This window comes from Sarcophilus harrisii, chromosome 3 (assembly GCF_902635505.1).
Source record: "Sarcophilus harrisii chromosome 3, mSarHar1.11, whole genome shotgun sequence".
Classification (NCBI taxonomy): Eukaryota; Metazoa; Chordata; class Mammalia; order Dasyuromorphia; family Dasyuridae; genus Sarcophilus; species Sarcophilus harrisii.
In genome coordinates, this window is record NC_045428.1 from 458,801,624 (window position 1) to 458,825,356 (window position 23,733).

The window sequence follows — 23,733 nt, forward strand, 5'->3', positions numbered from 1 at the left end:
CCTTTTTCAACCTTTGCTTTTGCTTTCTTCCCCATCAGATTGTAAGTTTTTTGAATAGAGACTGTCTTTTTTTTCTTATTTATATACCCAGCTCTTAGCACAGGATTTAGGAAATCACAGGCATTTAATCAGTGTTTATTGGCTGACTAACTGACCAATATCCTTGTTGTTGGTAATCCTTTGTTATGGAAAAGGACAAGTGACATCACAAGACTGATGGCTTGCACACGAATTGAGTTTAAGTGAGATTTTGTTCTTTGGAATTCTTTCAGGGGGATATCATTTGACCCCACAAAAGATCAGAATCTATGTGATAAGGAGTTATGCTCTAACCACATTTGAGACTCCAAGGTATTTGTCAAAAAGGGCAAACTGTCGTAGTCTTCATTTAGAAAATGGAGAAGCTGATTGATGGAGAAACATTAGCTAGGCAGCAACTTCCCAGAAAATCAGACGCATAAGAGCCTTTATTTTTAATCTAAGAGATACTTTTGACCTCCTTCTTTCCATCTGAAATATCCAGTTAACCACTCCCTAGGATAACAGCTGCAATCCTACAGTGTTTTATGATTTTCAAAACCTTTTACATAACTATGCATTTGATCTCACAATGCTGTGAGTTAAGTTCTATTAATTTTCCCATTTGATAGATACAAAAGCCAAACCTATCAGAAGTTGTTTCTTGCCCAGTGTCACATATCTAGTGAGTATCTGAGACAAGATTTGAATTGAGATCCTCCTGATTTCAGGTCTAGTGCTCTATCTATTGTGCTCTCTAGCTGATTCTACTTACAACTGATTTATAGGGCCACCACTAACTACTACACTTCTAGCCCCGTTGGTATAGTCTTCTGTTCACCTTGCTTGCCTTGCCTGTCTTGGGCAATATGCCAGATCCCTGAAATCCTGTGGCTCAAGCTGTTTCTCATACTCTCTAACTATATGCCCCAACATCTGAGCCTGAGGGGCACAATCAGTCAAACAATTCAAAAAGCATTCATTAAAAACCTAATATGTACTAAGCCCTGGGAATATAAAGCTTAAAGAAGGATGTAATCCCTGTCCACAAGCAGTTTACAATTTAATAAAGGGAATATGACACCAGTAATGTAGAAATACGTACAACAGAATATGAGAAGGACATATCCCAAATGCTGCAAGATCATCTGAAGAGAAAGAGATCATTTCATACAGAGAAATCAAGAAAAACTTCATGAAGAATGGGACCCCTGAGCTAGGTATGGAAGCAAGCAAAGTCACAGGTGATATGCTAGGCACAAGGGAAACAACATAAAGAAAATAAATCATTCCTAGGCTCAAGGAATGTATATTCTACCCAGGGAGATATAAATATAAAGAGAATGTTTCCAGAATAAGGAGTGGGTTGAAGAAAGACTTCATGTAGAAGATGATGCTTGATGCTAGTCTTTAGAAAAAAAAATAAGACATTTTGTGAGGCAGAAACAAGGAGAAATGGCTTCCATAAGGCATGGTAGACAGCTGTTTCAAAGACAGAAGTGGGAAATGGTGTAATATTTGTAAGAAATGGCAAAAAAAAAAAAAAGCCAGTTTGACTGGACCCTAAAGTATAGAAAAGGTCCCAATGTATAATGAGATTGGAGAAATAGGTTAGGGTTAGGTTTTAGAGGATTTTAAAAGCTAAGCAGAAGGGCTTGTTTCTAATTCTAGAGAGAATAGGGAGCAAATAAAGTTTATTGAGGAGGGAAGTGGAAAGTAGAGGAAAGAAGGGCACATGTTCCTAGCCTGAAGAACAGCCTGTGAAAATGCCCAAAAGAGGGAGAATATAGAATGAAATGAGAAATTGGGGTAGTTCAGTTTGAATAAGACACTGAAAGCCTGAAGGGGAGTAATAAAAAAAAAAGGTCTCCTGTCACCTCTTCTCATGAGGCTCATGCTGTCCTTATGACAAACCTGAAATCACAGAGAAGTTCAATTACTGGATCTCTCACAAAGAAGAATATTTTGCTTTTGTTTGGAGGGCCAAAGGAAGCTTTCCTATCTAAATCATTTAATCCCAATAACTCTTTTTTTGCCATCTATCTCCTCTTCTATGCAGAACCAGCTGGTGCTGTATGTCTTGCTTCTGTCCTCAGATATATATCTCAGCAAGGAGTCTAGTGGCCTGGTGTTCAGGAAGTACAAGTGACTTTAAAGGCAGGAAAAGAAAAAAGAATTTCTGGTAGGAGAGAAGGAAGATATAACGCATAATTACAAGATGGGGAGAATCCTGACTAGGCAACAATTCCTCTGAAAAAGAGCTAAAGTTTCCAGTAGACCCTAAGCTTATAACTGGTCAACCTTGAAGTGAACTAGTTGAATGATATATTGGCAAAAGTGCTAGACTGGGATTTGGAAAGACCCAAGTTCAAATATTGTCTCCTGTATTTAATAAATAATAGTCAATTTAGTATGGAAATATATTTTGCATAACTTTACATTTTAATGAGTATCCCATTGCTTGCCTTCTTAAAATGAGAGAGAAGCTATAAGAAAAGAGAAAATTTGGAACTGAAAATGTTTTAAATGAATGTTTTAAAATAAAATAAGATCAACTAAATAAATAATAGCCATGTGACCCTGTGCAAGTCACTAAACTTTAAGATCCTCATCTGCAAAATGGGCTCAATAATAGCACACAATTCACAATGCTATCAGGAGAATCAAATGAGACAATACACATAAATTGCTTTGAAAACATTTAAGTGTTACATAAATGTTGATATTATTATTATGTGGCAGACAAAAATGCTAACACAATCTTTCATATAATTAATAGAAGCCCAGAGCTAAAATAAACAAGATGATGATAGTCTCTTTGCTTTGATGAAACCATACTCAAACATGGTATTCAGTTTTACAGCCACAAACTATGAACACTGGAAATGTGGAGCATAGTTAGAGAACATATTGCATATATATGATGTGATAAGATTGTGCTCTCCAACAGAAGATTTACCAGAATTGGTTGATTTTTTCTCATTATTCATAATTCAAGGGTTTTCTCCTCCTTTCCCTGTTATTTCTTTTTTGTGCCCCTGCTACATAGTACCCTAAGCACAACACATGTCAATTGTTTATCATGTAAAATGTCGATAATGCAAGAAAAATTTTATTCCCAGATCCTTAGGGGGCAGGGAATTGGCTCTTGTTCATCTTCATCATCTTCTGCTCATAGTAGATCTTGGGTTTGCTAAAGATATGCTAAATAGATGAATGAATCTCAGGAGACAAACTATATACAAGTAAGTAAATTTCAAGTACAGATTATGTAGTCTTATAATTCTATTCTATTTGATGCTGCTTAACATAATAAAGAGGCTTTTTTCAGTCAGTTCCAGTTTCGCTTTATAATTCTAATAATAGTCCCTCTACAATTATTGAGCATTTTGCTACATTAATTTTCAAAAGTAGTAAATGTATTAATAGCCTCATTTTATAGATGAGAAAATTGTCTCAGAAGGGTTAAATGGCCTGCCAAGGTCACGGGAACAAGTAAGTTACTGCATATGCACTCAGACAGTTGTTCTTACTTGAAGTCCAGTATTCTTTCCATAGCATCATATTTCGTTCCTCAGTTTCTTCAGGGATTACTCTCAAGTTCAAGAAACATTTTCTCTAATGATGACAAAGTCACAGTGTGGTCCTGATATGCCATCTCCCAGAAAAATCTTTATGAGCTCATCCTTCTCTTTCTTAAGCATTCTCTATCTGCCTGGACAAATGCCTCTTCCCTATTTTCAGTCCTCCTGTCTGAAAGGTTAACAAATGCTTCTTGATATATCCCTCTCCCTCTCCCTCTCTCTCTCCCTCTCCTTCTCCTTCTTCTTCTCCCTCTTTCTCTCCCTCTTCCTTTCCCCCTCCCTCCCTCTCTCCCTCCCTCCCTTCCCCCCCCCCCCCCCCCCCCCCCCCCCCCCCATCTTACAGCAATCATCTCATTGCAATGTTACTCATATCCTTTGAGACAAATAGGTATTGGAATGGATAGAGGGCAGGGCCTAAAATCAGGAAGTCTTGAGTTCAAATGAAGCCTCAAACATTTACTGTGTAACTCTGGGCAAGTTAGTTAATTTCTATCTGTTTCAGTTTCCCCACTTGTAAAATAGGAATAATAAATAGTACCTACCTCAAAGGGTTGTTGTGAAGATCATATGAGATAATACTTATAAAATTCTTAGCACATTGCCTGACTTATATTAGATGCTTAAACCAGAAGGTAAAATAAGGAGAAAATAATGGAAAGTGCAAAAAGTTAAATTTAGGTGAGTCAAGTAAAAACTGTCTAACAATTGGAACTGTCCCATAATGGGATGGAAAATAATGAGTTTTTTCTCATTATAATCCTTCAGGAAGAAACTGGATGGGCACTTGTTTGGTATGTTATAATAAGAATTCCTTTTAGGTTTGAATTGTACTAGATGACCACTGTGGTCCTTTACAACTCAAAAATCCCTAGATTCCAGGTTTTAGTGTGGTCCCAGAGTAGTAAACATCTTAGGTGGGATTCAAATGCAAATGAGTCAGAAGAATACTTCACCACAGTGCCTCTCTAAAAAAAAAAAAGAAGAATCCAACTTGAGGAAGACTCACAGTTATATAATGAAATATGGATGGCAAAGGAGACAGAAAACAGATGAAAGCATTTAGGAAGAGAACAAGGAAAGACCAGTGATATAGAACTCAAGAGATGGAAAAATATCCAAAAGAATGAGATAGTCAACAGAGGCAAGTTCTACAATGAACTCAAGTAGACTGAAGTCTAAGAAAAGGTTATCAAATTTGAAATTATTGATATCATTGATAATCCTGGAGACCCTGCAGAAAGTAGTCTCAGTTGAAGAATGGAATTGGAAATTTGTATGGTAAAGTTTGGGAAATGAGTGAGAGGTGAGGACCTGGTCCTAGTTGACAAGGAGCTACAATTTAGTGATCCAAATGGAAATATTCATAAGACAGGTGGAAATATAGAACAGAAGCTTCAGGATAACTCTCAAATGACCATGGGGATATTGAGAAAATGAATGAAAGGGATTTCTCTGTTCACAGTTATCCTTTCATGCTAACAAAGATTGAAATGTGGTGTTTAAAAGCAAATGAAATCTGATTGAAAAGGAAAACCATCAATAGAGCAGGAACTCAGAGAGGGAAGAATGATTTGTTGTAAATAACATCCTTTTGTACCTTTTTTAAACTCCCCCATGCATTCATCTCCCCCAGAAACATCTTTCAATATAAAAATCATGTAGCATCAAATGAAATAACGAATGTTAAGTACACTTAGGAATGCTTTTATGAATCTTTACAAAGTATTCCTTTGGAAAATGTCTACTCCTACACCAACAGCTCTCTTCTCCATATTCCCCATTTCCTCAGAGTCCTGCTTATAATTTAGGATGATGTGATGGACAGTTCTTTCTTTTTAATACCTAAGATCTCCCTCCATTTTTCATACCAATGATGACCAGACACATTTGATTCTTCATTCCCTGGTTCAGCTAAAGAATTGGTGCAAGGATCCCATTCCCATATTTTTTCCTTCAAGTTATTTAATATCATGGTTTAATATCATTGCTTAATTTCAGAGTCAGAATCTAAGTTTCCTGAATGCTAGTCTAATACCTATTCCTTAGACTAAAAAAGTTTCTTGAAAGTGCATAGATCTAGGAGAAACATCAATATTAAAACAGATTTCTGTACCCCTCTCTCACTACCTCATGCAGTTGTTTTCAGTCACGTCCAATGTTTTGTGATCCCATTTGGAGCTTTCCTGGCAAAGATACTGGAGAGGTTTGCCATTTCTTTCTCTGACTCTTTTGACAGATGAGGAAACTGAGGCAAACAGGGATAAGTGCCTTGCCTTAGGTCACAGAGTTAGTAATTTTTTTAAGATTGTATTTGGACTCAAGAAGAGAAATCTTTCTGATTCTAAACCCATCACTCTATCCACTGCACTAGTTAACTCCTCACTTCCAGTAAGTCAAATTCATGACAATAACCACAATGAAACATCTGTGACCTCAGATCACAGATACCTAGCAGGAAACAAGCAGGAAACTACCTGAGTTCCTAGACAGTTATGCTCATCACTCAGTCACAGGCAGGTGAACCAGACTTCATTAAGTCAGTTGATTAGCATTTATAAGTGCTTACTATGTGCCAGGCAATGTGCTAAAATGCCAGCTATACAAAAAGAAAGCAAAAATAGTCCCTGCTCTCAGAGTAGTCGTTCTATGGAGAGAAACAATGTGTAAATAACAACGTGAATGTGAGAGATATACAGAACGATGATAGAGAGGTAGATGCTATAAATGCAAGTGTATAAATTAAAAAGATTTAAATAAATGGTACAGTTAGAGAGTCAAGTTCTCAAAACTGCCCCTTCCATTGGAGACCCTTAGCCTAGGCCTCTAAGTATCAACAACAAGAACTCTGGCACTGGTCATCCAATGGGTCATCTTTCTCAACCTTTCTGAGAAAGATTATTACAGAAAATAAATTGTGTCATCACATGTCTATATTCTCCATGAAGAACTGTATTTTTGGGAAATTTTCCTGTGAAATATCTTCCTCTTGTTCCGCCCCCACCCCAGAGATATATTGCTAAGAAAGCAGAGACCCCACTAGTCTGTGACTATATGTAGGAGAAGGGAAGGAATGAGAGAAATTATCTTCAATGTGAGGGCAACTTTTCCAAACTGGTCTCAAACTAATTTGGATACCAGGCTAGAATCCTACCTGAGGCTCTCCTCTTTACTCTCAAAGGATAGAAAATAATAGTCTCAGGAAGAAAATAATAGCCTCTTACACACAACCATCCTGTCTTTCTCCAGCACTAGGTATTCTCACCCAGAATCTCATGCTCCTTAAGCTAAAGAAAGGGAGACCATAAGAGGGGAGGGGAGCTGGCTCATCTCTGATAGCAATTAACCAACACCATTCCTCTGTAATGGACATTTTCAGAGGGTGTGGACACCACTTTGCTTTGTGCCTTCTCATTACAACTCCCGCAGCTCCTAGCTGACAACGTGATAATTCTCTCTAATAACACAATCTTTGGTGACTATTGTCATAGCCTGACACTGTCAGTCTTGCTCAAGCTGCCTTTAGAGTTATTGAAATTAAGGAGTGAGGTATGAAATCATCATCAGAATGATGAGAAAAGGGAATGAAAAAAAGAATATTTCCACTCTTCTATCTCTCCTATTCCTTTCCTTCTTTCCTTTCCCTCCCCAGTGTCTGGTTCTCTCTCCTGGTGTGTCTGTCAGTCTCTCTAGCTCTCTCCATCTGTCTATCATTAATTTGTTCTCTCTCTCTCCCCCCTTTTAGTTTGGCACCCAAAGCATTGTCACATTGTAACCCTGAACTTGAAGAGACAGAAGAACTTGAAAAAAAAACTACCACATGCAGCTGATTAAAATGTCCTATGAAATCTAATTTGTAAAGCTTAAATCAGAATAAAAAGTGTTACTCCCAACATTCAAGGCCAATTTGATTTTTAATGAGACTCCTCAGAAACCCAGCCAAAATTGCATCAGGTTGGGAACTCAGCCACCCTCCTCTCTTCTGTAAACCTATTTAATATTAACAATGATAAGAATAATAAAAATTATGGCTAGTATTTATATAATGTCTATTATGTGCCAGGTACTAAACTAAGAATTTTACATATATCGAATTTGATCCTCACACTGCCCATGGGAGGTAAGAGCTGTTATTATCTCTATTTTACAATGGAGAAAAATAAGATGAACAGAACTCAAGGTCACATAGGTATTCATAATAGCACATAACAATAGCTAACATTTCTATGTGCCAGGCGCTGTGCTAAGCATTTTATAGCTACTATCTCATCTTATCTTCATAATAAATAAGCATGATAGGTACTTTTATTTTCCTTCTTTTGAAAAGAAATCTTCCCCATTTTGAAGAAACTGAGGCAAAAAGAAGTTAAATGCCTTGCCCATGGTCAATCAGCTAGTAAACCCCTGAGGCTGTATTTGAGCCTAAAACTCTATCCATTGCACCACTTAGCTATAGTAGGTCCTTTTCTACTTTGGGGGAGTGAGCAATCCCTTCACCCTTCTTCAATACCCTTCTGGTATTCTCCACTGCTTTATCCCTTCTCAGGATAGCCTTTTGTGCATATTCTTAGTGATGCAATAGGAACTTTATACTGTCAGGATGGTCTGTTCCCATGGGATATTCCTTCAATAACTCAACAATAACGCATACATTTCTTGTGATGGAAAGGAAGAAGGAGAACAGAAATAATAAGAAAATCCAGATACACAATGATACTTCCACCCTACCTTTTACTTTTGTTTATATTATCCTGTTATTATAGAAAGAGTGCTAGCCTTAGAATTAGAAGACCTAGATGCACATGTTCTCTTCATCACTTAGCAGCTATGATGAGACTTTGATGAAGTCATTTAACCACTTTGAGTCTGGGCTTTCCTCATTTGTCATATTGGTAGAATAATCCCTGTCTTGCCCTTATCATATAGTTGTTAGGAGGCTCAAATAAGACAATGTATGCAAAACACTTTGTAGTAATAAATTGCTATATATTTGGAAATTATTATCTTATCAGTATTCTTATTATCAATCAATCAACATTTATTAAGTGCCTACTGTTTTTCAGGTCATATGCTAACCACTTGTCATCATTATATGACTGTGCCTGTACAGTATGTATTTCTTTCATTAAAGTGTGAACTTTAATGAGTTCAATTTTTCCTTCTTCCTCTATAACTCCATACAAACTCTGCACACAAAGGTAGCCACAGAATTTTTTGACCCTCTGAGTGTCTAAAAGGACTCCAAGTACTCACAGGAAGTTGGGGTAGGTTGAGGGGGAAGGGAAAGACTAGATGATATTTCTGCCTAATATACCTGTAAATTTTTAAGGGCATCCACCTTCTACAGAGATATGGGAGAGCTCCAACATGGTCTTATGTGATTGCAAAGTATCTTCTTCCTAGTTCTCATTGTTCTCATCTAAGATTATAGTATAATAAATAAGATTCACTGCAAGTCCTCATGAGGCTTATAATCTAGTCAAGTGGAAATGATAAATGTGAAAATAAGCACAATGCATATTAAGTACCTTGGAGAGGTACAAAATAAAGTATTTTCTGAGGCTTGGAGCAGAAAATGCTGCTACTGATTCAATGGGAAGAGGATCAAAAAGAAGCAGTATTAGAGCTGGAATTCAAGGATGGATAGGCAGAGGAATAAGAAAAGTCAGATCATAAGGATGTGTTGCAGCCACAGGAAACAGCATGAACAAAGACATAGAGGCAAAAAAAATGAAAAATGTTAGGGGGACAACAATCTATCCAATGTGGCCAAAGAATAAAGCATGTGGAGGAAAGTAGTACCAAATGAGGCTAGAAGAATAAGAAATGTCTTTGATGAGTTCAGGTCAGTAGAGCCAGATGGATCATATCCTCAGGTACTAGAAAAAATTGGCAGAATGGCAGATTGGCTAATCCATTTTCTGTTATCTTGGAAGATAGTGAAACAAGGGTAAAGTACTACAGGGCTGAAAAAGGGTAACTTTTTCAAAACAAAAACAGCAGGGGAGAGGGGAGGATGAGAAATTGGAGTATCTAGGTAATAGGCCAATATACTTAACTTCAATTCCTGTCAAAAAAAAATTTTTAAAGTATTTTTGAAGAAATTGTTAATGTTATTGAGGGGGGAATGTAACAATCACAAGGAGAACAATGGACAAAATATAATAAAATGAAGTTTAACAATTATTGCATTTGTTTTTTAAAAAATTAACTTCAAAAATAAAAGATTAGAACCCCTATGGCTGGACGGAAGTTTGGAAAAGATTTGGGTGTTTTAATAAACTGTAAGCTCAGTATGAATTAACAGTGTACTATTGAACCCAAACCACTGCAAATGCAACCTGTTCCAAACTCAACATATTATCTCCCTCTTCTAAATCTCTTTATCATTAGTGTCACCACCATTTACTCAGTCATGCATCTTGAAAACCTTGGTATCCTTGATTCTTCTCTATCCTTCATTTCTCATATTCAATCATATATTAAATGGTTCTTAAGTGATTATATTATTTATTATTATATTATATATTAAGTGGTTCTACTCCCACTGCATATATTGAATCCATTTGAAGGTATCATCCTCTAGATGTGGTCTTACCAGCACTGCATCCAGTGACACTACTACTTCTCTAATCCTTAACATTTTTCCTTTCTCAGTGTTTTCTTTTTGGCTGTCATATCACACAAATGTACCATCTCCCTTTTTCTACTGGTTGCCACCATCTTAATTCAGACCTTTATAACTACTCCCTTAGACAATAGCTACCCAAGAGATCTGCCTGACTCTATTTTTTTCTGCTTTCAATTCATCCTTCACATATCTATCAGACTTATAAGGAAGATTCATATGTCAGAAGAACTCTTTTGCTCAAAAATCTCAAGTTGTCCCCTATTGACTATAAAGTTTAAATTTTTTTGCCTGGATTGCAAGGCCCTCACCAGTCTGGCACCATGGTACTTTTTATGATATCATAAAATCTGATTTGGAAAAAATCTCAGATATCATCTAGGTTAATTTGTACCTGAATTAAGATTCTTTTTACAATATACTATGGCAGCTGTTGTTTGAAGGCTTTTTAATGAGAGGAACCTACAACCTTTTGTGGAAGCCCATTAGGCTTTTGCTCTATTTCTTAGGAAGTTTTTCCTTACAAAGAGAGGCAGAATGGCCTGGTAGTTAGAGCACTGAACCCATCAAGCAGATCTGGTTCAAAACTCACCTCCTATAGTTAGTAGCCAAATTATCACTGGCCCTTCATTTAATCTTTCTTTTTATCTCACTTTTTCCTCATCTTCTCAAATAGTGCAGGCAGAATTTATTTCACAGGGTTTCTGTGAGGCTCAAATGAGATGCATGTAAAGTTCTTTGCAAACAGTAAAGTGCTATATAAATATCAGTTATGACATCAAACCTAAAATTGGCTCTTTGTAACTTTTACCCATTGCTCCTATTTCTGCCCTCTGGGGCTAAGCAGAATAAACATGTTCCTTCATCCTTGTGACAGCCTTGCTAAAAATTGAAGGCAACTATTATATCCTAAGTCTTCTCTTCTCCAGGCTTAAACATTCCCACTTTTCCAGCTGATCCTCTTATAGCCTGAACCTGGGCACTTTTCTTTCCTGTTCACTCTCTTCTGGACTCTTTCCAGATTTCCAGTATCCTTTCCATAAGAGTAAAGAGATTTAGAGGGGGGAAATAATGAATTGAGTTTTGAAAATGTTGCATTTGAAGTGGTGATAGACCATGGAGGGAGAAATGTCAATCTGGAGCTCAGAAGAAAGGTCAAAACAGGAAATAGAATTTGGGGAGTCTCCAAAAGAGGTAGTTGAAATGGGGGAGTGACTTAGACTGGCAATTGAAGAGAAAAGGCTCAATGCTTGGCAAGACAGCCGCATTAAGGTAAAAGAAAAAGAATGCAGAACCAGAAAAGGAGACAGGTAAGAAGAGAAGAAAACCTGATCCTGATTTGTAGCTAGATAGAAAACATTAAAGCCCCAGAATTAAATGTGTCAAGATTCAGACTTATCAGTTGCTAATTTCCCTATTTAAAAAATTCTTGCATTTATTTTGTATTTACATATGTTTACACATAGGATCATAAACCTAGAGCTCAAAGGTAACTCACAGGTACCTCAAAGTCACATGATCCGATCTCATTTTACAAATAATCCTTGGATTATTTTTATTCCAAGCCTAAATTCTTGGAAGGCTACATGACTTGTCCAAAGTTGCAAAGATTCTGAAGTAATATTTAGTAAGACAATTGGGGTTAAGTGACTCACCCAGGGACACATAGCTAGGAAGTGTTAAGTGTATGAGGTTCCTCCTGATTTCAGGGCTGCACCATCCACTGTGCCATCTAACTGCCCCTGAAGTAGGTTTCAATGGTAGGATTTAAACTCAAATCTACTAATTAAAAAAACCAGAGCTGTTTCCACTATATTGAATACTCCAACAGGGACTACTCTAGTTTTATCCCCTTAGTGCAGTGCCTAACCATAGTAGACACTAAATAAATACTTACTGATTTATTTATTTATTATAGTTTCATAGGTCAAGATAGTTTTGGAAGTCATGTAGATGTGACAGCCAAAGCCATGAGAGTGACTAAAACTCAGAAAGTATGTATCTGTGTGTGTGTGTGTGTGTGTGTGTGTGTGTGAGAGAGAGAGAGAGAGAGAGGTGGGGGGAAGAGAGAGAATAAGGAGAGGGAGAGAAAGGAGAGAGAGAAACAAAAGAGAGATAGAGAAAAAAGAGAGGTGAGGAAGAGTTTAAGGGGTTGAAAGGAAGAAATGGAGTCAGTAAAAGAGGCAAGAAAGGGAGTAAATGGAGAGGTACAAGAACCAAAATACCATAATGTCTCTGAAAGATTACAGGAGGATGACAGAAAGTGGATAATGAGGAAATGAGGGACATTAAATATAACCAACTTTTTGAAAAATATGGAGAGCTTAGGAGAAGAGAAAGATGGAATGATAGTTGGATGGAATAGAAAAGTCTTTTTTTTAAAGGAGAAAAAACAAGAATGTTTGTAAGAATATGAGAAGCCAATGGGGAGTAAAGATGTATGGGGTGGGGAGGATTGCTGGAGGAAAAAAAGGGGATGAGATCAAAAGCACAAGTAGAAGGATTAGGTTTAACAAAAGTAGAAATATACCTCCTGACAGAGATGTGATAGACTAATATGCCAAGTGACACATATATTTTTGGACATGGCCAGTGGGGGTACTTGTTTTGTTTGACTTAGCATACTTGTTATAAGGGTTTGAGGGTTTTTTTTAATTATTGTTTTTTTCATTGGGAGATAGGAGAAAAAGAAATGCTTGTTAATTGAAAAAATAAAATTTAACTTAAAAATCAAAAACAAAATTAGGAATATCTCTTCCTGAAGGAAAGGAAAAAAAGTAATGGATATATTAACTGAAGCTTAAGATTTTTGAGAAATAAAGGAGATAAGGAGTGTGTGTGCTGGAAGTCTCAATCTTCCCAATGATAAAGCTAAATCATATGCTCTAAATGTGAAAGGTGGAGGGTAGTTGGGTAATTGAGGAAAGAGGAAAAGATGTGAAATAATTGTTAAGTAAAATAGAGTTAATAATAACAAAGTAAGATTTCCATGCTCCATTGAAAGCCTACTTGAAGTTATACAACATAAATTTATAATGTGTGAAATCAATTCCATTCATGATTTCTGCCATTGATACTTAACTACCCAAAAGTAGAAATGGAAAATAAAAACTAATCCAATAAAACTAATCTTTCTCCCACATTAAAATTTTCCAATATTTTGAAAACAACAGTTGTGTCTTTCTTTACCCTATCCAACTCCCCCAACCCCTGCCTAGTCTTCTTTTCCTTTTCCTTCTAACCTGGAACTAAACATAAACTAATCTTTCTGTTTCTTTTTTCCTCAGGTCAAGTATATTCCTTCAGCCAGCAGCCCCAGGACCAAGTGGTGGTGTCCGGACAGCCAGTGACACTACTCTGTGCCATCCCAGAGTATGATGGCTTTGTTCTCTGGATCAAAGATGGTCTGGCACTAGGTGTAGGCCGAGATCTCTCACGTAAGTGTGCCTATGTCTTCTGTGAAGTCCAGCTCAACAGAGGAAACATAGTGCCCTTTTTCTTACCTGTCTACCTACTCATTATGCTTATCATATGTATTATCCTTTGTGGGGCTCATAGGAAACATCAATTCAGAACCAAATTAAACAATCTTGAAGTCCAAAAAGAAGGGAATTGGAAACTCTCTCACTGTTAATGTTGGAAGGAAGGAAGGAAGGAAGGAAGGAAGGAAGGAAGGAAGGAAGGAAGGAAGGAAGAAAGAAAGGAAGAAAGGAAGAAAGGAAGGAAGGAGAAAGAAAGAGGAAGGGTTGCTATAATTCAATTACAGAAACCCTACCTCCTTCTCTCTATATCTATAATTGATGAATTGTAAAATAAATAGAATGTTGCCTTATAGAATCTGGTTTCAATTTTAATGTAATGAACCTATAAATGTTAGTTATATTTTAAGTCATGGATATTCCTATTCTTGGTGACCACAATCAAAGGCTCCACGCTATTTCCTCTCCTCTAAATGCAGACTCAATCTTTAAGAAGGCAACATAACATAATAGTATTATTGGGCTGGAAAGCAGGAGAACTGGATTCAGATCTTGTCTGTATCACTTTGGTTACAGCATTTCACCTATACATTTATATTTCAAGCTAAAAAACATGAGTTAGTGAGTAGTGCACTAGACTTGGATTTGGGAAAAACAAGACTGAAATCCTGTCCAGGATACTTAGTAGCTTTGTGTTCCTGGTCAAGTATCTTACCTTCCCTGTGTTTCACTTTCCTAATCTGTAAAATGAGTGAAAATCAATTTGATGACCTTCTGGTTCTAGTACTTGAATGAGTCTCAATTTCTTCATATAAATAAATAAAATGAAGAAATGAGACTAAATTGCCTCCAAGATTCTTTTTAGCTCTGAGAGTACAAACCGATGATATCTTGATTAAAAAAAAAAAAAAACAATAGACATCATAGAAAGCAGCAGGGTGTAAATCAAATAGAATTGAATTTGAGAATCACAAGATCTGGGTGTAAAGCTTACTTCATACACTTACTAGCTTCCCTCTGAGATTATCTCCAGTTTATCATTCATATACATTTACATATATATATCTTATTTATACATAAGTGTTTATACATTGCCTCCCCCATTAGTCTATCATCTCCTTGAGAGCAGGGATTTATTTTTTCCTTTCTTTGTATTTCCAGTGCTTAGCACAGTGCCTGGCACATAATAAGACTCAGAAAGTGTTTGCTGACTAACAGATAGCTATGAAACCACTTAATTTCTCAGCGCTTAAGTTTCCCCCTCTGTTAATGTGGATAATGTCCATTTGCTCTCTACTTTGTAGGATTCTTAAAAGGAAAGTATTTTGTAAATCTTAAAATATCAAAAATTTGTTATTACTATAACTATGTAGCAATAGACCATTCATTTAACTTCTCTAAGATGACTCTGTGATCTTTAAGATTACCTTCCACCTCCTATGTGCTATAAATGTAACTCTATCTTATATCAAATATGCACTGTAGCATTAACAGGTTGAACTGCTGTTCAGCTAACTGGGAGGTCAGATTCTCCAAATTTGCTCTTCCATAATTACCTATGGTCTTATCTTTTCTGAAATTTTAAAAATATCCCAGTTTTCCCTAATCACTCTTTCGAGTATTTAGGACACTGGATTTGGAGTTAGAGGAAAAGTCATCTATTTTCAGGCTTTTGTTTCTTCATCTGCAAAATGGAGGGGTTGTATAACAGTTTCTAAGGTTACTTTTGCTTTAATTTTCAGTGACTGTCAAACATTTTAGTCTCAGAACTCCTTTACATTCTTAAAAATTATCAAAGTCTCCCAAGGATATTTTGTTTCTGTGGGTTATATCTGTTGATATTTACTGTATTAGAAAGTAAAACTTATTATGAAAATAATTTTGACCTCTTGAATCCCCTAAAGAGCATTGGAATCCCCAAGTATACTCAGAACACACTTTAAAATCACACTCATTGGTGATTTTAACAGCATATACACATCTGAGAAAGACATGTAAACATCTTGGCAAGTAATGACCAAACTTTGAGTTGCCCATCCAAATATCATACAGCACCTTCTCTCCACTTGCAGCAAATGAAATTAAAACAATTTCTTGGCCACCTTGCTGTTATTGATTCATTTCAGTAATATCCAACTCTTTGTGATCCCATTTTGGGATTTTCTTGGCAAAGATACTGCAGTGGTTTGCAATTCCCTTCTCCTGCTCATTTTACAGATGAGGAAACTGAGGCAAACAGAGGTGGTGACTTACCTAAAGTCACACAGCCAGTAAGTGTGTAAAGCCAGATTTGAACCCAGGAAGAGAAATGTTTCTGATTCCAGATTCAATACTCTATCCACTATATTAAGAGGCTCCCTTTGTCTTTTTGAGTTACAAAATTTTCGAGAAATAGCAGACCCAGAAACATGCAGGAGGTCCATCTCCCCCTCTCCCCCCATTGCTGACATAATTTGTGGTTTGCACCCCAAGCATCCCTTTGTGTACTTGGAGGCATTCTGTGCCAGGATAAAGGAAAATGCTTGTGCAGTTAGGATTCTTTGCAGGTAGAGAATCCTCCTATCTTCATAGTTTTCACAGTCCAGCAGTTCCCAAGGGGAAAGAATGAGGCTTTTACCATCACCTTGCTCCTCCCCTTCAGGAGGGGTTACTGCACCTTCCCCCTCCCATGCCATGCCCCTTCCTGTTTTCTCCTCCTCCTTTTGTTGCACTGCCATAAATATGCAAACTTCTATAAAGACTGTGAACTCTTTTGGATTCTTATAATAAACTTGCTTTTCACATAAGTCTCATGACATTGTGATTACCTATTAACACTGCGCCACCTAGTTGCCCACTTACTCTTGGCCACTATGTCAGAAAAAAATAATGATGGCCTCTTGGGATGAGTATGTGAGTGACCTTTTTTAAGATACTGACTTGCTATGCATCCACCTAACACAGTGGAGCAGAGAAAGAGGTGTCTCTAGCTAAGAAGTAAATCTGTCTCCCACAGGGTGTTCAACTGCAGAAAAAAATAAAATGTAAAGTGTCTTCAGGAACCCGATGGCCAGAAAATTAATATTTTAAAATATGATTTATATCTTGCCAGAGATATTAGTTGAAACATTAGAGCAATGGTCAATATATTCACAGGATCTGAATGTTACAGCCCAACTGAGCATGGATAAAATACATAATAATCTCTTGAAAATATACTGTCTGTTGCCATAAAGTTTAAGGAGTATGGAAACCAGCCAGTCTCAAAGAACCTGAACTCTATACCACCCATAACTGGGAAAGGGATATTCTTTCCAAACCCCAAATAGCTGCCCTGGGTTTGGCCTGGCATCATTTACTAATTAAAGAACCTGTATTCCTTGCCAGATGTTTTCAGCCAGAGTTGGGATGACCTAGGGTTGTAAATGGGCAGAATCAGGGAGGCCATCTGGAGGTCAGTAGAGATAATCCACATAATAAATTATATTTAATTACATTTAAATTTATATAGTACCTTGGGCAGCTACATGGTGCAGTTGATAGAAATAAGCCTGGAGTCAGGAAGAGTAATTTTCCTGAGTTCAAATCTGGCCTCAGATACTAGCCTCATGATCCTGTGCAAGTAATTTAGCTCTGTTTGCCTCAATTTCCTCATTTGTAAAAATGAGCTGGAGAAAGACATGGCAAACTTTTCTAATATCTTTGCCATGAAAATCCCAAATGGGGTCACAAAGAGTTGGACGTGACTGAAAAGTACCAAACAACATGCCAGGCATTATGCTATACTCTGGGGTACAGAGAAAGGTCTTTTTAAAAGTTCCTACTCTCAAGGTGCTTGTGATTTAATGGGGAAGGCAACATATATATAACTCTGTACAATGAAGATATATACAAGATAAATTGGGAATTGCCTTAAAGGAAAGGCACTAAGATGAAGGACGAAGGGAAGGATTCCTTGGGAAAATAAAAAATAAGTGGTCAAGAAGTTTTTTAACCCAGAAAACCAGGGAAGCCAAATGAGGAGGGAAAGATTTCCAACTGTGAAAGACAGCCAGTGGAAATGCTCAGATTTAGGAGATGGGGTATCTTGTGGTCTGACGAGAAAGGAGGCTGGGTCATAGTGAAATATGTACTATAAGAATTAGTATAGGGGTTATCTTAATGGCACAATGGAGAAAGTGCCAGCTCTGAAGTTTAGAGGACCTGAGTTCAAAATCCTACCTCAGACACTTAACATCTACTAACTTTGTGATCCTGGGCAAGACATTTATCTCCAAATGCTTTACAAAAAAAAAAAATAGTATAAAGAAACCAAGATCCAGAGAAGTAAACTGAGACTTGATTAAACTGATTTTCTAGACATCACAGAGCTAGTAAATAGCAAAAAATCAGTACAAGGAACTGGGGATATTTCTACTAGAGGAAATTGAGAGATATAATGATAATAATAATCATAGTCATCACTTATATAGTGCTTTAAGGTTTGCTAATCACTTTAGATATACTATCTTATTTGATTCTCATGATAACCCTGGGAGGTAGGTGCTAGTATTATTCCCATTTTATAGATGACACTGGTAAAAATTAAGTGACATGTTTAGGATCATAAGCTAATAAATGCCTGAGGTCATCTTTGAACTGAAGTCCTTGGCTCCAAATGCACTGTACTATGTATGCCTAAGATGATAGTAATCTTTTAATATTTCAAAGGCAGTCACCCCATGCTCACTCCCAGAAGGCAGAACTAGAGATAGTAAAGAGATTTCAGGTCTACTGCTCCTTCTCTTCCTCCCTGCCTCCTGCCTAGGTGAGAGTTGACTATACATCATTCTATACAAAGAGAATAGATTTCCAAGAGCTGATTGCTTGTTTCAATGGGATCCAGGTCATTATCCTCAATCTGAATCAATAATCAATTCTCAACGTTAGAAGTGACCTTGGATATTGCAATGAAATAGGTATCTCTTCCACAACATTTGTGTTCCAAGAGCCCTTTGATTGAGGACCTCCCCAATGAGGAACTCACAACCAACCAAGCCTCGAGGGAGACAGTGATTAAATGAGTCTGCAACCTCACCATTTTGGTTTCCCTGATAAAAATAAAATTGGGCTTCTGTTTCAAACACAAGGAAACAAAACATCTGCTTTGTTCTGAAAAAGCCCTTGCCCTGTCATGTATCCTGAAAATATCAATATCAAATAAGGACAAATATTATTAGTGAAAATGAAACATCACTCACTCCCTGACAGAGAGTTAATAAACTTAAAATGCAGGAAAAGACATATGTTTTGGGGCATGATTAATGTGGCAGCTATGTAGATAAATCTTGAAGGCATTTTTTTATTTTTTTGTTTCCATTTAATTTGCTTAATTTGGAGGGAGTTTGTGGAAAGGACAGGTTTTTAGACACTTATTTATACATTTTTTAAAGTAAAAATAAATCTGAAATATGTATGTATATATGTAGATCCTTTCAATTGGATCTAAGTCAGTAAGGCTAGCCTTCCCTGAGGGAAGTGAAGAAACTGGAATTCAATTCAAAAAATATTTATCAAGCTTCTAAAGTATTTTACAAATAGAGAAACTAAGACCTGAAATAATTAAGTAACATGCCAACATAGCAATATCTGTAGATATGCCAGAGATAGGATTAGGAATCCACTCCCATACTTTTTATCCTTTTTTGACTGTGTGATCCCATTTAGGTCACAAAATAAAAAAATAAACAGTGAACAGGAATGTCCTAAATACATTCAACACAAAGTATATAAATGGAAAATCCAGTCAAGGAAATGATTTATAAAGAATATTTTCTTGTTTTGATGGAGCATCTTTCTTCTAAGGAACTCAAGCCCTTTTCAAACATCATCTCATAAATCCCCAAAGATCTACAGAAGGAAGAAAAGGATAATTTTGTTCTCCCCATTTGACAGAAAGGCAAACAGAGTCACAGATGGCAAGATGGTTAATAAACACAGAACATAACCCAAATCCAGATGTCCTTATCCCAACCTATCACCTTATCTGTGAAATAACAAATCTCCGCTCCTCCAGCATCCCTGTCTGTACACCTACTCATGCAGTGTGACTTTTAGCTAGATTCCTTCGAAGTTCACAACCTTACTGATCTTCCTCTGGGAGTTCAAGAGAGAAAAAAAAATCTGAGGAAGGATTTAGGGGCAGGAAACATCCATGGCAATTAATGCTTCTGGGTGTGCATTTTCCAGAGAAGCTGCCAATTCTTAGGATAGCATCGCAGCTAGTCTTCTAATTAGCCAAATACAAACAAACTCATCATTTGTGTTTTCTGCAGCTCATGAGAGCAAAGTCCTGCTGCTCATAGCTTGCAAAACAACCAAGTGCAAGAATGAGCCAAGATGCCTGCAGGAGGCCCAAGACTAATAACAGGCCAGGGGGACCCAGGGGAGAGGGCAAAGGGGATGGGGGTGGAAGGAGCCTGCTGCAAGGCAAAGATCAGCAGGGAAAAGATTAGAATAGAAAGGGAGCAACATTGCTACCCTCACCCCAGCCCCACCACCCAATCCTGGCTTATCCCACCCTGATGGAGAGCAATCCACTCACCTGGATTCCTATCCCAAAATCCTGCAAAGGGAAATAAAGGAGACACAGCAGCAAGTACTGGGCTTAGGAAGCTGAATTCAATGGGTTTCCCAGCACCCTCAGGCGTCACAGCAAAATAGCCAGTTTTGTCCAAGTTTTTGTTTATCTTATGAGTAATTGCAGAAACCAAGTTGTGAAGCAACTGACATAATGTCACTGCTCCTTCTGATGCTAGACCCACAAATATACATCAATATGTATCTATCTATCCATCCATCTATTTATCCATCATCTATCCTTCTATCTAACTATCCCTAAAAGACCACTTGGGATTTAGGATTAGGTCGCAATTTAGAATCCACTATTCAGGAAAAAGACTCTTTCTACAGCAAGCACCAAGCAAGGCTACTGAAGAAAGGGAAACAAAAAGGATCCTATAATCAATGGTAATTTGGCCTCTTCTTAAACATCTCCATTGGTAAGAAGCCCACTACCAAACAAGGCAGTTTGTTCCTAAATGAGTTTTTTTAAATCCTTATGTCTAGATAAATACAATCTCATTATTGCTTCCTTTTATTATATCTAATCTTGCCTTCAGGAGTAAGACAGTCTGCTTACTCCTTTTTCCAAATGACCAAACTTTAAGATCTTTAAAGAGAGTGATTTGGCCTCCCTAAATCTCTTCTAAAAACCCCTGATTTCTCCAATATTCCTCATATGATAGTTTTGAACATCTCACTATACTATCTGCCCTTCTTTGAAGAGTCCCCAGGATAAGGAAAGAGCTTTATGGCTGGAGGAAGTCTTGTCTGTGATGCTAATTAGCCAGATGACTTAGACTTATTAAATTTCTCTGAGCCTCAATTTACTCATCTGTCAAGTGGGAATAATGCTAATTACACTACTTATAACACATGATTATGCTGAACAAAGCAGTCTGAAACCTTGAAGTGTTATATAAAAGTGAGCTGCTGCCATTGGACCTGTGATTTCATTCATGTGGGGGGGTTTCCAGTATACAGACTCCCCTCGATGAAGTAGAGCCTATGTAAATTAGCTTTTTTCCTCTTTTTTAAAAATTTCTTTCTTTTTTTTTGCTGAGGCAATTGGGGTTAAGCGACTTGCCCAGGGTCACTCAGCTAGGAAGTGTGGTCAAATTTGCACTCAGGTCCTCCTGACTTCAGGGCTAGTGCTCTATCTACTGCACCATCTAGCTGCCCCTATTTATAATTTTATAAGAAATTGAACAGAGCCCTGAAGAATCAAGGAGTTTGCCTACACTGAGTATATGTCAGAAGCAAGATTTTACCCCAGTTCTTCCTAACTCCAAGGCTTACTATCCATAATAACTCCTAGGCTTTTATTCTCTCAAAATGTAGTGCCTAGACCTGGACAAAATACAGCAGAAGTGCTTTAAACATGGCAGCATAGAGTAAGGGAACACCATTTCTCAGATCTCAACTGGACCTTCTAATATCATGAAGGTTAGCTCAAGTCAAAGGGAATAGCTAGGAAGGAGATGGCACCTCCTGACCTCTCCATCCCTCTCCCAAGAAAGGTAAAGATGGCACTTGGAGAAGGATAAAGTCACTTTGAGACTTGCAGCAAGTTAAGAGATCTATGTATCTCTACCCTGGTCAAACCAAAGGTCAAAAGTAGTTAACAGATCCCCTCCAGTACAGGCCTTCAGGATGCTTCAGTCAAGAATAGAGTCTTAAAGACTACACTGTCATTTTAAAGAACTTAACTCATTAGAATTTAAATTAGACCCTACATTGTGAGATTGGATTAATGATTTATAATTTTCATTGAGTATTTATCTATTATTCATTGCAAAAAGCAAGGAGGGGAGCAATTCCTAAGTGCTTTGGGTCCCAAAAAGGCTTAACTGGTGGATGGAAGAGATAACTGAATAAAACTAAAAAGCTGTTCTATGAGGCCTCATACCCTTAGACATAAGGCTTTTATTGTTGTTCTTCAATCATTTCAGTCTTGTCCAACTCTATTGCCCCATTTGGGGTTTTCTTGGCAAAGGTACTGGAGCAGTTTAGCATTTTCTTTTCCAGCTCAGAGGAAACTGAGGAAAACATAATTAAGTGATTTACCTAGAGTCCCACAGCTGGTAAGTTGTGGGACCTGATTTGAACTCAGGCCCAGCATTGTACCAATATTCATTACTTCTGCATCCTCTCCCTCTTAACAAAAATCCTTCTTTGGCCCACATCATCCCAGCTTTACCCCAGCTCTGCCCTCTTTACCTCTTACCCCTTTCCCTCCTTCCATACAAGTTACCAAAGTTATAATAAGCAATGTTGGTAGCTGACGCTGCATTTGAGAACACGGTGGGTGGGCAGAGATCCTCCAGAACACAAGGCCAGAGGAAAGAACCCCCTTTACCTTTTCACCCAGTCATAGAATAATAAGAACATAGATTTTGAACTAGAAGGAACCTTAGAAGTCATCTAATCCACCTCCTTCACTTTACAGATAAGGAAACTGAGGTTTTGCCCAGGGTCACACAGCTAGGAAGTGATTTGAATCCAGGTCCTCTGACTCCAAATCTAATATACTTTGGAATAAAGACAACAACTCCAAACAACTAGCCTCCACCATAATGATACCCTGAGACCCATGCTCATGGGGCACCCAGCTAGGGAAAGGAGCAGGGAAGGACCAGGTCAAGGTTTATCTGGGATGTGGAGGGAAAAGTGATAAACTGGCTATTTCTAGTATTAGCAAAAACTTTTCTTGCTAACTAGGTGATCAGCTTAGTTGGTTCTACTTCCTGAAAGAATACAACTTCTGTCAACAACCTGGGGTAAAGTCACAATCAGCCCACCTTTGATATAGCTCTACATATCATCCAAAACAAATTTTATATTTCCCACCTTTCCCCTTTCCTAGGGAGCTAAGATAATCATAAGCATCTCTCTGCTCTGTGTATGCCCCAAATTCTCTGACTCCACCCAGCTTTCCTAGACAAGCATCTTGTTTCCTACATTGACTTTCTGAAATCCAGTCACTGTGATTTTCAATGAAGTCACTATGTGACTCCTGCTTCTTTGTCAACTTCTTTCCCATCCTCCTCCTAATATTCCCCTCACTTCTATTATCTTTTTTAAAAAATAATAGTTTTTTTTTAATTTTCAAAATACATGCAAAGATAGTTTTCATCATTCACCCTTGAAAAACCTTATGTTCCCAATTTTTTTTCTCTCTCTTCCTCCACCCTCCTCCCCTAGACAACAAGTAATCTAATATAGGCTAACCATGTGCAATTCTTCTAAACATATTTCCACATTTCTCATGCTATACAAGGAAAACCAGATCAAAAAGAAAAAAATAAAAAAGCAAGCAAACAACAACAAAAAAAGCTGAAAATATTATGTTATGATCCACACTCAGTCCCCATAGTTCTCTCTCTGTTTGTAGATGGCTCTCTCTATCACAAGTTTATTGGAGCTGGCCTGAATCACCTCATTGTAC

At 37.4% G+C, this 23,733-nt stretch overlaps 1 protein-coding gene across 2 annotated transcripts in view; it reads left to right on the forward strand.

Annotated features, from left to right (window-relative positions):
* The window catches only part of KIRREL3 (kirre like nephrin family adhesion molecule 3), a 755,533-nt gene that overhangs the window by 599,391 nt on the left and 132,409 nt on the right, over window positions 1-23,733 (forward strand). For both annotated transcript variants that reach the window (XM_031963702.1, XM_031963701.1), the window contains exon 4: window positions 13,515-13,664. In XM_031963702.1, coding sequence (XP_031819562.1) covers window positions 13,515-13,664 — 150 coding nt within the window. The remainder of the gene's footprint in view (window positions 1-13,514; window positions 13,665-23,733) is intronic.